A 15586-nucleotide genomic window follows, 5' to 3' on the forward strand; every position below is an offset into this window, starting at 1 on the left:
TGTCTTTGACACGAATACAAATATGAGTCGTGGAAAGATTCATTGATTCATCCCGTCAATCTGACACGATTACCACCCTAAAACATGGCATTCTGTTTCTTCTTTGTACTAGGATATCACCCTCACCCTAAAAATGAATATATATGTATACTTGCTATAAAATAAAGAAATCAAATGCCAAGTTAAACATATTAATCACCAACAAATATAGTTAATTATACATAAAAGGCCAAGCGAATTAAATATAAAAAAACACACACAAACCATTCTACAATAGACTTCCTTTACATTTTCACATATGAAGTAAACCAACTGTAAAAACAAAAAAAATAAAAAACTTTTATGAACTTTTTCTAGAATAACATACAAGTATATAGACTTACTTTTATATGATCAAATCCTTACACTTTAAAAAGTGAACAAAAAAGTACTTTTTTTTTTCTAAATAAAGTTTAAAATCTTAATCATGTAAGAAAAAACCCTTTTCCTTTTTAGCTTTAGCAAGTTAAATTTTTTTTACCCATATTAAGTTTGTTTTAACGGTTTAAAGGTTTAATCGTTCAAAAACAAAGTCGAGACACTTATCTAGAAACTCACTGAAAGCCCGTCGAGTTTTTTTTTTTTACAATTACTAACGAATTACATTCCATCACAACAAATAAATCGACAAATAAATCGGGTCATCTTGGACCCGAAAGCTCCATTGCTTCAAATACAAGTGAAGATTCTTCAACATAATCAGCATACCTTTTCGGAAAACTTTCTTGTGCGCGAAATCTTGGCGTTTCGATGTTTTGTGAAGCTTCCCATCTTTCCACTAACCCTTCACCTTCCAACATTCTTAATACTTCCGACATTTTGGGTCGGTTTAACGCGCTAAATTGGGTGCACAAAAGTGCAACTTGAACCATTTCTTCCAACTCGACCCGATCAAAATTGTTTTGTAATGATTTATCTACCATCAGATTTAGTTTCCCATCTTGATGGAGCTTCTTAACCTGAAAAATGAACTGTGTTATTGTAGAGCTAGCAATTTCGACGCGTTTGCTTAAAAGGGTTGGTATGGGTTGTTATTCAGTTCTTAACGAGTCAAATGTTAAAACGGGCCTAAAAGGGAAATGGTTTGACCAGGTTGAAAGTAGTGATTTTTTTGCGAAAATGGCCCATTTGACCAACCGCATTCCTTAACTAGCTCCTCCCCCCCCCCCACCCCCCCCAAAAAAAAAATCTACAAATACCCAAAATGGCCATTTCAAGAACGGTCGGACCAACCGCTTAAACCTGCCTTCCGACGGTTTATGGAACCAACAAGATCTTGACATGTGTCCACAAAATAACAAGATCCACTATCCTACTAATCTATTTTGTCTGATGACTGATGTATTCTGTCGGCCGACTGATCTATTTGGTCGGCCCTTTGTTTTAAAAATTAATCATTTTCTAAAATACCTGACCGAATAGATCAGTCGGCCGACAGAATATATCAGTAGGACGACAAGAATAGATCACTAGAATGGCAAATCTTGTTTTATTGACACGTGTCAAGATTTTGTTGGTTCCATAAACCGTCAGGCGACATATTTAAACGGTCGGTCCGACGGTCCGACCGTTCTTGAAATGACCATTTTGGGTATTTGTAGAATTGTGGGGCTCGTTAAGGAATGTGGTTGGTCAAATGGGGCCATTTTGGTCTTTTAACCATAATTTTTCCAACACAAAAATCCCTAATTCCCTACACCTTAAACAATTAGACTCTTATTTCCATATATACATATATATATATATATAGGAAAAGGTTTACACGCAAAGGGCTGTTATCGTACGAAGCGTATGAAAGATTAAATATAGCTTACATAATTATTAACATAGATTGCATATTTTTATAAGTCGCGTAATTTTTTGTTGCGTAATTATTTGTTTCTAAAATAAATAATACATAAACAAACGCAAAAAATGTGTATCGAAAACTCGAAATAACGATTCAAATCTTTATATAATATTATTTAGGAGTTTGCATTCAGTTAGAATATATTTTAGGCAACTTTCAACCAACTCGCATTTGGCCTGTTTCCCTTTGACGTACATTTTTTAAATTGAACCATCTGTAGAGGTGCACAAAAAACCCGAACCCGGAACCGGACCCGAAAAAGAAACCCGGAACCGGTTTTTTTATACTCAGGTTTTTACTACCCGAACCCGTATCCGACCCTACCAGTAGGGTACGGATAGGGTATGCATTTTAGTACCAAAACCCGTACCCAAACCGGACTCAATTTGTACCCTATAATACCCGAAAACACGAACCGGGTTTTTCCAATACCCGATCTATACCCGAAAAATAGCTGGAAAATAACCCCTAAAAATTGCAACCCCTAAAAAATCCAATCTATACCCGAAAAATACCCGTAAAAAAACCCGAAAATAGGGTATTAAAATACCCGGTTCTATACCCGGCGTGAACCCGATACATAGGGTATGATTTTTAGAGGTAATACCCGGACCCAAACCCAACCCAGGTATTGCTAATACCCGATTTTTCAAAACCCGATCATATCCGAACCCGAGTTTCTCTAATACCCAATTTGTGCAACTCTAACCATTTGCACAAACTCAAAAAATTCATTAAAGAAGAAAATCGAGAGAATACCCGATCGAGCATAACGACTTTTTGGTTAGCGACCGTCTTTCCGAAATCCAACGCCTTTTGACCCGTAATTAGCTCCAAAAGCAAGATCCCAAACCCAAAAACATCGGTTTTTTCAGACGACTGGCCCGTTGACAAATACTCGGGTGCAATGTGGCCCACGGTCCCACGAACCGCAGTGGTCACGTGAGAATCACGGTGGTCCAACAACTTAGCCAGCCCGAAATCTCCAACGACCGCCTCGAAATTTTCATCCAATAAAATATTGGCGGCTTTAACGTCCCGATGAATTATCTTTGGATCACTTTGTTCATGTAAATATAGTAAACCTCTTGCGGTTCCTAAAGCTATGTTTTTTCTTCTTGACCAGTCTAAAACCGGTTTCCCATGGATGTGTTCTGGTAAACCATAATCAGAAAATTCAGTTAAGGAAAAATAATTTAGACAAAAAATTGGTAAAAAAAAATTTTTGCCAGTTAATTTATTTTTAAAATTTTCTTAGAAATCTAAGGCATTTATAAAAAATTAACTTTTACAAATAAAACAACATTTTTACAAAAGTAAGGGTGTAAATGAGCCAAGACGCTCATGAGATTACTCAAGATCAGCTCGCTAAAAGCTTGAATCGAGCCACGCTTAAACGAGCTCAAGCCTACATTGAAGCCGGTTTAATAAACGAACCTGGGCTTCATATACCATGCGTGTTTCGGCTCGCGATCATAAACGAGCCTATTTTGATATAAAAATATATATTACATAATAAAAATTATGTATACATATATATAACCATGAGTCGAGCCGTTCGTGAGCTGCTTGAGATCAGCTCACTAATGTTTCGGTTTTTTTTTTGTTTCTATTTTGGTTTTGAAAATTTTGAGCCGATTTTTTTATGAGCTAAATATATTTTTAGTTAATAATTAATTGATTATTATATATTTGCTAAAATTATTGAGTTAAACTTATTACAAATTTTGTTTGGTTTTAACCTCCCGACCCGTTCGTGAGCTGCTTGAGATCAGCTCACTAAAAACTCGAATCGAGTTGAGCTTAAACAAGCTCTAGCCTAAACAAGCACACTATTCATACTATATAATCATTTATCTAATATAATGAATATATATTTCAAGAGAAACTTAAGTTTAACTATATATATAATTATGATAAAAATAACCAAATGGTATATATTATGTTATATAAAATAAAAACTGTAATATTAAATATATACAAAAATAACTACATATGTATAGAAAATTCCAACAACTTTGTAGCATATATTATACGAACCTCTTAATTTAGAAGCAACACTTCCGTTTGGCATAAACGGGTAGACTAAAATCCGCTCATTTTCGGTGGAACAAAATCCCCAAAGGCGTAAAAGATTTCGATGAACAGCCAAACTTATGGTTTCAACTTCTGTTTGAAACTGAACTTCACCTCCAAAACTATTGTCATCTTTCAACTTCTTAACCGCCACGACCGTGCCATCTGTCAACAATCCTTTGTAAACAATTCCAAATCCGCCTGTACCTAAAATATTCTTTGCATTGAAGTTATCGGTAGCAGCCCATAGTTCCTTAAACGTAAATCTTCTCAAATGGCCCAAGCAAACCTCGGGATCAAATTGATCTGTTTACAAAATCAAATTAGTGTCATACAAAATATCAAAGACAAAATAGATATATCATTTCAACAAAAAAAAATTTTAATATAATGACTTAGTAGGTTTTAAGCATTAAAATACACTTATGAACAGTTCTATTGGTTAGTTTAGAGCTAAATGAAAACATTAGCTAATCTGCAACTCTGCACTCACTCTATTAAAAAAAGTTAGATTATCGTTGATTTATTGTAACAGCATAGTTTTTATAATCACATTCAACACATAAATTATTTGTAAAACAAAAAGCTTGGAACAAAATATTTTGGACCCGAACCCGTATTGAAAAATTTCCCGCTCATTTTGTCACCTCTATTTGCAGGATTATGATTTAAGGTCAATAAACCAAATGTGATGAATTGCTATACTGAAACTGATTATATTTTAGAGGATAGATGTAAGACTACCTAATAAGTTAATTGTAAATAAAACAATAACTAACCATTAACATAAAAGAATATTTGTTGATTTTTACGATATCGCCACCAAATGAGAAACACAATAACCAGGATTATTAGTAATATAGCACCAAAGCTTGAGCCAAGAGCGATAGCTAGACGGCGACTTTTATCCCCGGATGAAGATTCACCTGATAAATTAAACATTAATATATCAGAATACCATATTTGTGTTGCACAAGAGGTGGCAATTACGGCCTGGCCTGTTTACATATAAATTTTGTAAAGAAAAAAAAAGTGACTGTTATGTCATAATATAGATTTTGTAAGCATTTTTAACAGGAATTATTCATAGTTTCTTAAAAAGGGTTAACTTCATGTGTATGTTTTAAATTTTAAAATTTTCATGTATAATAAGTTTCATAATTTCATATTTACCCTTTTAAAACACTAAAAGTATCATATTTACACATACCATAGTAAACAAAAAAAAATCAGTTTCACTTGATAAACATATAGGGAAACTGGAAACAGTATTCTTTACCGTGAATCGCCTATGCATATAACTAATCTTCGTTAATTTAGTGGAAACAGGAAATCATAAGATACGTTTTAGATTTATTACAGAATAGATAAATATTATATTTTTACTGTTTTACTATTAATATAATTCCATTGATGAAAAAGTAATGTTTACATCGAAACAACAGGCAAACAGGCAACAAGCTGCGCCAGTACCAATTTTTGAATTGCAAAACCAAGTCTTTTAAACTTTTACACTTTTTGAAGGATATATATGAAATTGCGCATATTAAATAGTCAACACGCTATCAACGCGACGGGAAATGATCATATAACATGAAAAGAATGTTTATGGAATACCAGACGGTGGAAAAGCGAGAGGCTCGGGATAAACAACTGCACAGCCATTTGCAGAATTATCCTCACATAGTAAAGGGTTTCCTATAATTCTGAAAAAAAAAAAGAAATTTAGATTGGATCATGATGTAGAGATGATTAAAGAAAAAGATAATTACAATAAAACCTCTATTAATTAATAATGTTGGGACCAAGATATTTTATTAATTTAGCGAGATATTATTATATTAATTTAAAGAGATTTTACGTATGACCTTTAAATTTCCAAGTGCAATATACATTCACAAATTAATTGAATTTGTCAAGTTTATTGTTTTTGAGTAAGTAAAAAGTTAGTTCATGATAGCAAAATATAAATTACAAAAACAAGTTTCAAGGCACATATCTTCTCCGTGTACATTAAACATGGTTAGAAACTGATCGCTATAAAATGTCCATTGAAAATTCTTATTTTTAAATCAACTATGACTATATATTCATTTTTTACTAGACAATCTAAAAATTTGGAATCTTTTGGTAACTATCAATTTATAGTTTCGTTGGGACCAATATATATACAGTAGGATTTCAAAAAAGTTATTATCTTATTATTTTATTGACTGTGGTCCAATTTTGCACTGGTCCCAAGTTGGGACCGGACAAATTATTAATTTTATCGAGGTAATTAATTTATCAAGTATAAATTTATATGAGGTTTTATTGTACTATAAAAGATGAAAAGTAACTCACTTGAATGTTCTTGCAGATATATTAGGCAACACACCGCTAAAGTTGTTATATGACAAGTCTCTACATCACAAAGTAATCATTTTTAATTACAATAAGTACAATAACTAAACAAATAAAATAAAAAACTATCTTGTAATAAAACAAAAATAAATATATATTTTGTAAGGCAAGTTGACATACACAAGTGTGAGGCTTCCAAGTTTCGATAGCGATTCAGGTACTGGTCCAGTAAGGCTGTTGTTGTTTAGTCGCCTAGCTTGAGCATTAATACAAATTGTAATTAGAAAATTTCACAATAAACTCTCACTTGCTGGCTGACAATGTTGATCCATTTATGTAAAAATCATAAACTCAAGAAAAGCGTATTCTTTAATGGTGTAACGTCTCGAAAATCAGTATCATGCAAAGATTTATATTGACATAATATCATTTCTTATGTAATTATAATTAGAGTATTAACAATTTTAGAAAACTAAGAGAGTGACAAAATGTGCAAAAATGACCCGTTTTAAACAAACCCCATTTGACCCGCTTATCTTGCCACCTGTACTGCATGCATGCTAAAGGTGGCAGTTTTGACTTTTGACTTGTTTACGTATAAATGGGTCAAATCGAATTGTTTTTATCTCAAATGGGTCAAATTAAAAGATAGTTTTTTTTTACCAGCTAATAAAAATTAGATTGTTATTGTGTTATCATAATATCGCTTATCTAATCATGATTCAATCCAATAAGAAACTTAAAAATGGATAAAATATTGTCTGCGGGTAAACATAACCCGTTTTAAAGTGAACTAAAAATAACCCATTTTTTAACAAAACCTATTTCGGGCCGTTACCCGACCCGATCATCTTGCCACCTCTAATGCACACATTAAAAATAAAAAAAATTAAAAAAAAACTTACAATAAATTCAAATTTTTGAGATCTCCTAAAGAAGTAGGCAGTTCACCACTGAACTTATTCCCTGAAAGATCAAGTGTTTGAAGTTTCTTTAACTTCCCTAGTGCACCCGTAATTGGACCCGAAATTGCATTATCCTGTAACATACTAAACAAACACAACAAATGACCCATTTATAGCACACAAATATTACCATGGTAAAAAAATATTCAGTGTTTTAGGTAAACTATGGGAAAGGTGATTACATGGATTGCAAGTTACTAAGATTTTCAATTGCAGAAGATAAAGTCCCGGATAAATTCTGACCTGGCATTCCTCTGATGATCGTCAAATGAAAGAAACAGAGTTAAAATTAAAGTATGCAACACTACAAAAAAACAGAGAAACTGCATGATATGTAAAATAATATTACACTTTCTTACGAATTTTGGCAACCGATATTAAAGAAGACACAAAATAAAAACAACCATACATGTGATTACTTATTTTAGCAACAAAGTTACCTTTTTTTATTGTTGAATTTTCAAAGTTGTCTATGTGACATCTTATTTATCATTTTAGTGCATATGAGTTAACATAAAAAATAAATATTTATATCACAGTTATTATTCTGCATAAACTTATGCTTAAATAACTAAACAGTGTACATTATGGTAAACTTATGGTATACATATAAATCATAATGTTATTTTTTAAATTAACTAATAAACTATACACAAAAATGATTATAAACATATATAAATAAATTAACTAATAAAAAAATGAGCCAAGCTAGATGTTAAAAATTAGAAATTGAAACGAGCCAAGCTCGGGTTGAGCTCGGCTCGTTTACCACTACTTGTAAATAAATACTATTTTTTACCTTTTTCACATAAACATCAACTATGTTGTGCTAGCAACGAACACGTAAAATCAGTTAAAATGAGGTTGATTGCAAGTATTAGTAATGAATATAACGTCCGTTTCTATTTAGCGCCTAACTTACACTAGGTTGCTAAATTCAAGAAAAAAAAAGTGAAGTTTGTATTTTGTTTCTGTATAGTGTTATTTGCACCTTGAAAAACTATTATATTTAAAACATTGTTTTTTTAAATATTAAACATAAATACTTACAGATCAAACACAGATCCATCAGAAGTGCAAGTAACCATCTTCCAACTACAAGGATCAACAGATGACCAATCCCAGTTGTCAAGAACATTATGTGGATCTTTAATATCATGCTTTATAGCCATTAGTGCCACAACTGCATTAACATGTTACATACATATTAAAGATCATATTTTGATTTTCGACAAATCATACAAGTAAATAAGTACAATTTTGAAGGCAAAATATTGTATTCGAATCGGTTTCTTCGAAATTTCTGAAACTGAATCAGAATTAGAACCGATTCGAAAATTCAAAAAAAAATTAAAATTGAGAAACTATATATGTGTCAAATATATTTACTGCAAAATACGTAAAAAACAATAAAAATAATAAAAATTTTAAAAAAATACTAAATTATTTCAAAATTTGATATACATCTTTTTAAAATTATAGACATCATAATCATTTAATTTTCGAATTCCAAGGTATCTCAGTGAAAAAACAGCAAAAATCGGTGAAAAATACTTGAAAACAGCAAAAATCCGACTTGACCGAATAATGTTGGCAGAGTTTAAAAAACTCGCCTTGGCACCTTACCGAGTACTCGGCCACCTAGACCGACTTTTACAACACTGACAATAATATACTAATAAAATTCCTAAAAATAAATAAAATTTAAAAACTTAACTTTTAAAAACACATTAAAACTCACCTTCATAATTCACACCAGAAGGAGAAAGAGTTGCAGTGCAAACATTCATCATCCATGCCAAAATCACTAATAACCCTAATACTCTATACACATACTCTCTCTTCTCCATAATAATAATAATAGTAGTAGTAGTAATAATAATAATAATAATAATAATAATAATAATAATAATCCACACCAAAGCTTCAAACTTTAATCACACAAAACTAAAGTTCATTAATTTCACTGATTTCCCGCCATATTTGATCCACCATAATAATGCACACCAAGTGTTCGGCCAAATTCCTCAGCTAAAAAACTTCAAACTTTAATCACACAAACATCAGGCTTCGTTAGTTTCACTGGTTTCGCGCCAAATTTGAAACAACTGGTATTGAAATTTTGAAAAAACTTTGAAACACAAGAATGCACACCAAGTGTTTGATAAAATGCCTGAACGAAAAAACCAAAAGTTTTTAGTTGAAACGATGAGATCTGGTGAATTGGGTCAACTGGGTTTGTTTGTAATGAGATGATAGGTTGAGTGATGATCTGGGTGCTTCGAATTTTGGGTGTTGGTGGTGGTTCGTTATCAAAATCAACATCTTTGAATGTACAGGTGAGAGTGGTCTTTAATGGCGGAAATGTGAAAGAATAGAAACAAAAAGAAATGATTAAATTAAATTAAAATTAATATTTTATATTTGGTGAATGGTGATTTGATAAAGAACAAAGAGAAAGTTAAAATGGCTGCAGGTTAAATGTCGTAGATCACGTGCATGGCTTGTCGTAGCATAATAATAATAATAATAATAATAACAATAATTTATTTGTTTTCGAGATTATGGGTACACTGACAAAACTAGCCGCTAATTGAAATTGTAGCTTTTTAGATATATTATGGTGTTTGGCAGAGTAACTAAATCTTCTAATAAAATGATTAAAATGGACATAAATAAAAAACATAATACTAAATGTACATATCTTGGAAGGTTATTTAAGTAATTTTAAATAGTAAAAGTTTGTAGCCTTTTTTAAACGCTACTAGTAAGAGCTTCTAGTTTTAAGCTCCTTCAACCAAACAATGTTTTTTTATTTAGTATGAACTTTTTCTTAAAAGCTTGAAGCTCCTACAAGCTTCATACCAAACATACCCTATATATGGCCTGATATTCATCAGGTAACTACCCATGAGGTATGAGTTATAACTAGAGGTGCATAAAATACCTTTAACCGAACCCGACCCGGAACCGATTTCTACCTATACCCGACTCGCGGGTACGACTTGGTATCGGAATTCTCCCCAGACCCGTACCTTGAACAGACCTGACCCGGACCCGTCGGAACTGGTTCCTCCTTTACTCGATCAAACCCAGACCCGACTCGGCCCGAAAATATCTGGTCAAATACCCAACTATACCGGAACCGGTTCCTACAATACCTTATTTTGACTTTTAATGACCATATCCGGTTTCGGGTCCTACAAATACCCAATTTGTGCACCTCTAGACATAACCGTGGGTATTGGTATACCAATATAACACGGGATCATCGTTACTCAACAATCATTTTCAAAATGGCGTTGTCACATAGTATATTTGTATATAGATTTGGCATGTGTACTTTGATGTTGTCGGTTCAAACAAAGACAATGAGATCCTATACCGAGGTTTTCTATTTTAGGTTGGCGGACGACAACACAAAGTTACAAACATAGTTACTATCTTGTTCATAGAATTTACTCTACTTAGTCTACGTTTGTGAAATTGTTCGCAGGTCCAACCTACCCAAAAGGGTAGAAATGTGATAACACTATCTCACTATTTAGCAATTTTTTATACTTTATATGGAAATTTTTAATTTATTTAAAATTTAATTCATTGATTTTTCAGCACAATCTCTATATCCTAGAGCACAATCTCTATAGCTAGGATATCTTTTGGGTTAAATAGGCAGTCAATCACAAAATTAGTTGGTTGGTTAACTAACATAATATAGAATATAAAGTTAGTGTGATTGACAACTTAATTATATGTGAAATAATATATTTATATTCTATGCAAATTTCAAATGGGTAAAGAATAAACATCATGATTACAATATATGCAAAAATAATAAGCACATTGTTGACATAATCATAATCATTTTTAAGTAAGTTGCTCACTTGCTTCCACCTTATATTCCAACAAATCTTTCACAATAACTTCTTCTTTCTCCATTTCCATTGTAAATTTCTAGTTTATGAAACATTATATTGCATATATTTTAATATATATAATCATATCTCGATATAAGTATTAATAAGGATTTATATGTTTGTTTTGGGTTTATAATTTTGGAGTTAATAGTTTAGTATTTGTGATGTCATTTGTAAAAAGTATAATATTTATAACTATGACCTTTTTAATTTCATCATTTAAGTCACACCATAAGTTTTTTTTTATTAAATCCTAACATGGTATATATATATATATATATATATATATATATATAAAACATGTTGGTAATTAACAAAAGTCATTAAAATCACATATTTTTTCTTGAACAACATTTGAAGCTATATTCAATACCTGCATGAGCCTTTTCTGAGATGAAATGTTAACTATCTATACTGATTTTGACTTCTAGACTTGACTTACTCGGTAACACCATTAAGAAGGAAACCCATGAAAAAACTCTCTTAAGTCAAGTTTCAAACCTGAGACCATAAGATTCTAATCTATAACCGTAACTATCATGCTAGTAGACTAGAAGACTAAATACCACTTAAATAAACATTTTATCATGTTAGTAAATTTAATGTATAAATGACTGAAAACTTTATTTTGGCAAAAGTGTGGAAGTGATGATCATTGAAGAAACACCAAACCATGTCTAATTTGATGATTTCTTTTGGGAACAAAGATTCTTTTGTGTAGGGCAAAGAGCTAGAGAACAAAGTGAACAAACATGCTATAAATAGTGTTAAGCTATAATAACTAATGAGTGGGCACATGTAAAATAGCATTGTAGCAAATTATCCTGCCTTTTTATTTATTTTCCAACTTATTAAAAAAATAAGTTAAAAATACACCTTTTGTTTATTAATAAAACATTAATATTTAGAAAAACAGAAAGGTCAAAATAAATATGACAAGTAGATAAATATATACCGAAATAACTTCTAATTTAAAAAAAAATATTAACAAATTTAAGACACTAATCTAGTAATAAGTTAACAAACATATATACCCAACAAAATCTCACTTATATTTTGCGGTCTAGAAAAAGTAGAAGCAAGCTTTGCATCTTGACAAGAAGATAGAGTGACCACTCGCACTTAGGGGGTATTTGGTATTGTTTATTTTAAATAAGTTATTAACTTTTTGAAAAAGTTAAAAGGTGTTTGGTATCGTATGTTATTGTGAGGGAATCTCTCTCATACAACTCCATAGGGAAGTAAAAAGTTTTTGGCCTTTAACATTGATACGCTTAAACCTTGAAAGTTGAAACCTTGAATAAAACGCTTATGAGAACCCATCTAACACATTAGTGGCCTGTTCTAGCAGACTTTTAATTGAAAAGATCTGGTTATGCATTGTTAATAATTAAGAAGAATTCTTCTTGTGGGAGCTGGTTTGGAGTTATACAAGCTGTATCAACATAAAAAGTAAGTTGTTTTATAAGATCAGCTATATTTCCTTTTTATGTTATGCAGCGTAATCATTTTACGAGATATTTTTTTTGGCTTGTAACATCAGGAGCTTAGAGGTTCCTCCAGTCTTGTATGTTCCGATACATCTAGCAGGTTTCTAGATTTTTAAGAAATCAAGTGGGAGTTCTGTTTTGGAATTGATCACTAGACCAACTAAAATAAATGGTGTGCATTATGTTCAGGTAAGGTGTAGTTATGATTATATTGTTGTTATATTTCAATATAGGTAGCTTCAAGTAATTAATTCTTTCACATTTTTTTGTGACAATCGTTGCTATGTTGCTAGAAGAATGAAAAGTTAAATTTTCTGGTCAAAAAGATGCTTTCTTTTCCTTTAGACTGTAAGTAGTCTAAATTTCTAACATAACTTTTGTTCCTTAATTTCCATGATATGTTTGATAATGAACGAGAAGGTCGTCGTGTTCACATTAGGGTTAAAGGAGTATATATATGGTTGTTCAGAAAACTTCGAATGGTAATTAAGAAGTAACACATCTATATTTTCAAGCAATTGAACATATATTACTATATTAGTGTGTGCATGTATGTATGTATGTAATATGTATATATCTAAGTGAATATTTAAATATATACTTTTATTAAATGTGCCATATGTATACATACGTATGCAGCTAATGAAGTGAAACATATTTAATAATGTATATTGTGATATTGTTGATTGCAGCGAAAGAGACGGAGAGTCTGGTCAAGAAGATGATTTTTTACTATCAAATTCATACTACCTGGTAATACTTACTTTTTGTTGATGCTTATAATATTAAATGTATCTAATAATTTTATGCATCTTTACACAATTCCAGCTTGGAGTTTATTCATCACTTGTCTTCCAGGAGTCCACACAGATAAAATCAGGAAGAATACACAATGTAGATTGGTTAATTGTGCACTAACAGTAGTTAAGAGTTATCTTAACAAAAGGACATATACAGCCTTAACTTTAATGATATATTATTCTGACTTTAGAAAAGCAATTGTATTCTACTTTTAGTCAAAGTAGACAAGATACATTTATTTTTAGAATCCGTAATTAATTTTGACTACATGCTTAATATGTTGGCCAGTAACCGATGCGGTTGTGGTTTAGTTGACTTTACAAAGTTTGATATATAGTTTCTGGCAATGCGTTTAACTAAACAGTTTCATGTATGTATTTTGTTTTGTTTCTTTTAATGAAGCCGGACATAGTTTTACTCACAAGTTAAATAAGTTTTATGTTTTTATCTTAAGATATACTATTTTGTTCTATATGTAAAGAAAAATAGTTTACCAGTTATTAAAACATTGTGTATTGATGATTTTTAATTGAGAAAGAAATGTCAACATTTGTAATAAACATACAAAAGTCATTCTCTTTGATAACCAGGTCAACTTTTACTTTAAAAAATAATTCAAATTATTATCATAATAATGATTTCTATTAATGAAACTGAAAATAAGTTAACTTACAAAAACCACATATTAATTTTTTAAAAATTGTATTTTAGCCCGTGTGTTACACGGGCATATAACCTAGTTATATATATTTGTCATTTTGTTTTTTAGTTGGTCAAAAAGTGGTAATCGGCATATATATTTATTGGTTTTAAGAGGTAACTACTGAATATAAAAGTTAATTAAATAATAACCAAATTAATTACAATCCAATTGGTTTTGAACATAGCTTGTGATTCATACAATATTGAATAGTTTCCTAAACATGTTATGAAATAGAAAAAGTGTTGGTAAATCAAGAACAATTATATGACAAACTGATATAAACAAGAGATAAAGAACAAGATTGAACAATAAAATTTTTGATATAATGAATCGATCTATAGTTTACAACAGATGTGAATGGTATATATACACGCCCAACAAACACGATGTTTCATTGAAACGTCGTATATCTAACCCTGATAACTGTAATTCATTTTTTAGCTTTCATATGTACATTCTACGCCCTTCTACTTTAATAATACATAAAGATACTAGCCATATTTTCTACTAATGACACTTGGTTCCGTTTATTTAATTTATCTTTCAATAAAATCTAGAATCATGTAAAATGTGACCATAAGAAAAGCAAATAGGATTTTAATATTCTATGATATTGACTGATATTAATTGATACGGAAAATTTAACTTGAACTTTTAAAGTTATACCTTTTTTTTTGTCAAAAACAATTTCACTCAAATGATAATCATATATTTATACTTGATTTTAATGCTCACAAAGAAGGCATGTTTCCCCATTTCACCCATAATCATTCTTGTGAGCGAAAATGAGTGAAATAGAATGTTATTATATGATGATTATCAAAGTGAGATTGTACTTGACATTGAAAGTGTGATTTTTTTAATATCTTTGATTAAATTGTTAGTATAAATTATTATTAATTTATTTGTATTTTTTTAAATTATGAAATATCAATTTGTCAATAAAAAATGCTATTGAATATAAATAGATAATCAAATAGATTTTAGGTAAATCTAATAGTTTTTTTTACTAGTCAAAGCAAAGACCATTTTTTTCTCAAATTTATTAGTCAAAGCTAGAATTTGAATTATCTTATGTCAACCCATAGAAGGTAAAGTGGTTCACCAATACCAAGCAACAACCTCACAACATCACATCCTTCAATTTTTTTTAGTCATGAACAACACAATAATGATATGATGGTAATATTTCGACCATTTGGTATTTTATTTTTTAGTATAAAGTTTATAATGTTTAATTAAAATAAAAATATTTTAGGTAGAACAGGGAAACATATATCTCATAGTCATACATCATGATTGTGGAAATTTGGCAAAAAAAAATAATTTGATGTATAAATTAGGAGCGTTTTAGTAAGACTCAATCGGTTATGACAAAAGAATATATACAAATAAAGGCCTTT

At 30.6% G+C, this 15586-nt stretch overlaps 1 protein-coding gene across 1 annotated transcript; it reads right to left on the reverse strand.

The window, feature by feature from the left end:
- Nucleotides 1-652: 652 nt before the first annotated feature.
- On the reverse strand, nucleotides 653-9678 carry LOC143614238 (protein NSP-INTERACTING KINASE 3-like). The gene is made up of 11 exons (XM_077087736.1): nucleotides 9014-9678; nucleotides 8323-8455; nucleotides 7455-7526; nucleotides 7213-7356; nucleotides 6488-6559; nucleotides 6308-6367; nucleotides 5582-5670; nucleotides 4744-4890; nucleotides 3929-4270; nucleotides 2648-3042; nucleotides 653-998 (listed from the first exon to the last, which is right to left on the reverse strand). The coding sequence occupies exons 1-11, from the start codon at nucleotides 9120-9122 to the stop codon at nucleotides 681-683; spliced, it is 1881 nt and encodes a 626-aa protein (XP_076943851.1). The 5' UTR covers nucleotides 9123-9678; the 3' UTR covers nucleotides 653-680.
- Nucleotides 9679-15586: the final 5908 nt, after the last annotated feature.

This window comes from Bidens hawaiensis, unplaced genomic scaffold (genome assembly GCF_021521415.1).
Source record: "Bidens hawaiensis isolate Kalapana, Puna unplaced genomic scaffold, B.hawaiensis_p1.1 tig00039387_1, whole genome shotgun sequence".
Classification (NCBI taxonomy): Eukaryota; Viridiplantae; Streptophyta; class Magnoliopsida; order Asterales; family Asteraceae; genus Bidens; species Bidens hawaiensis.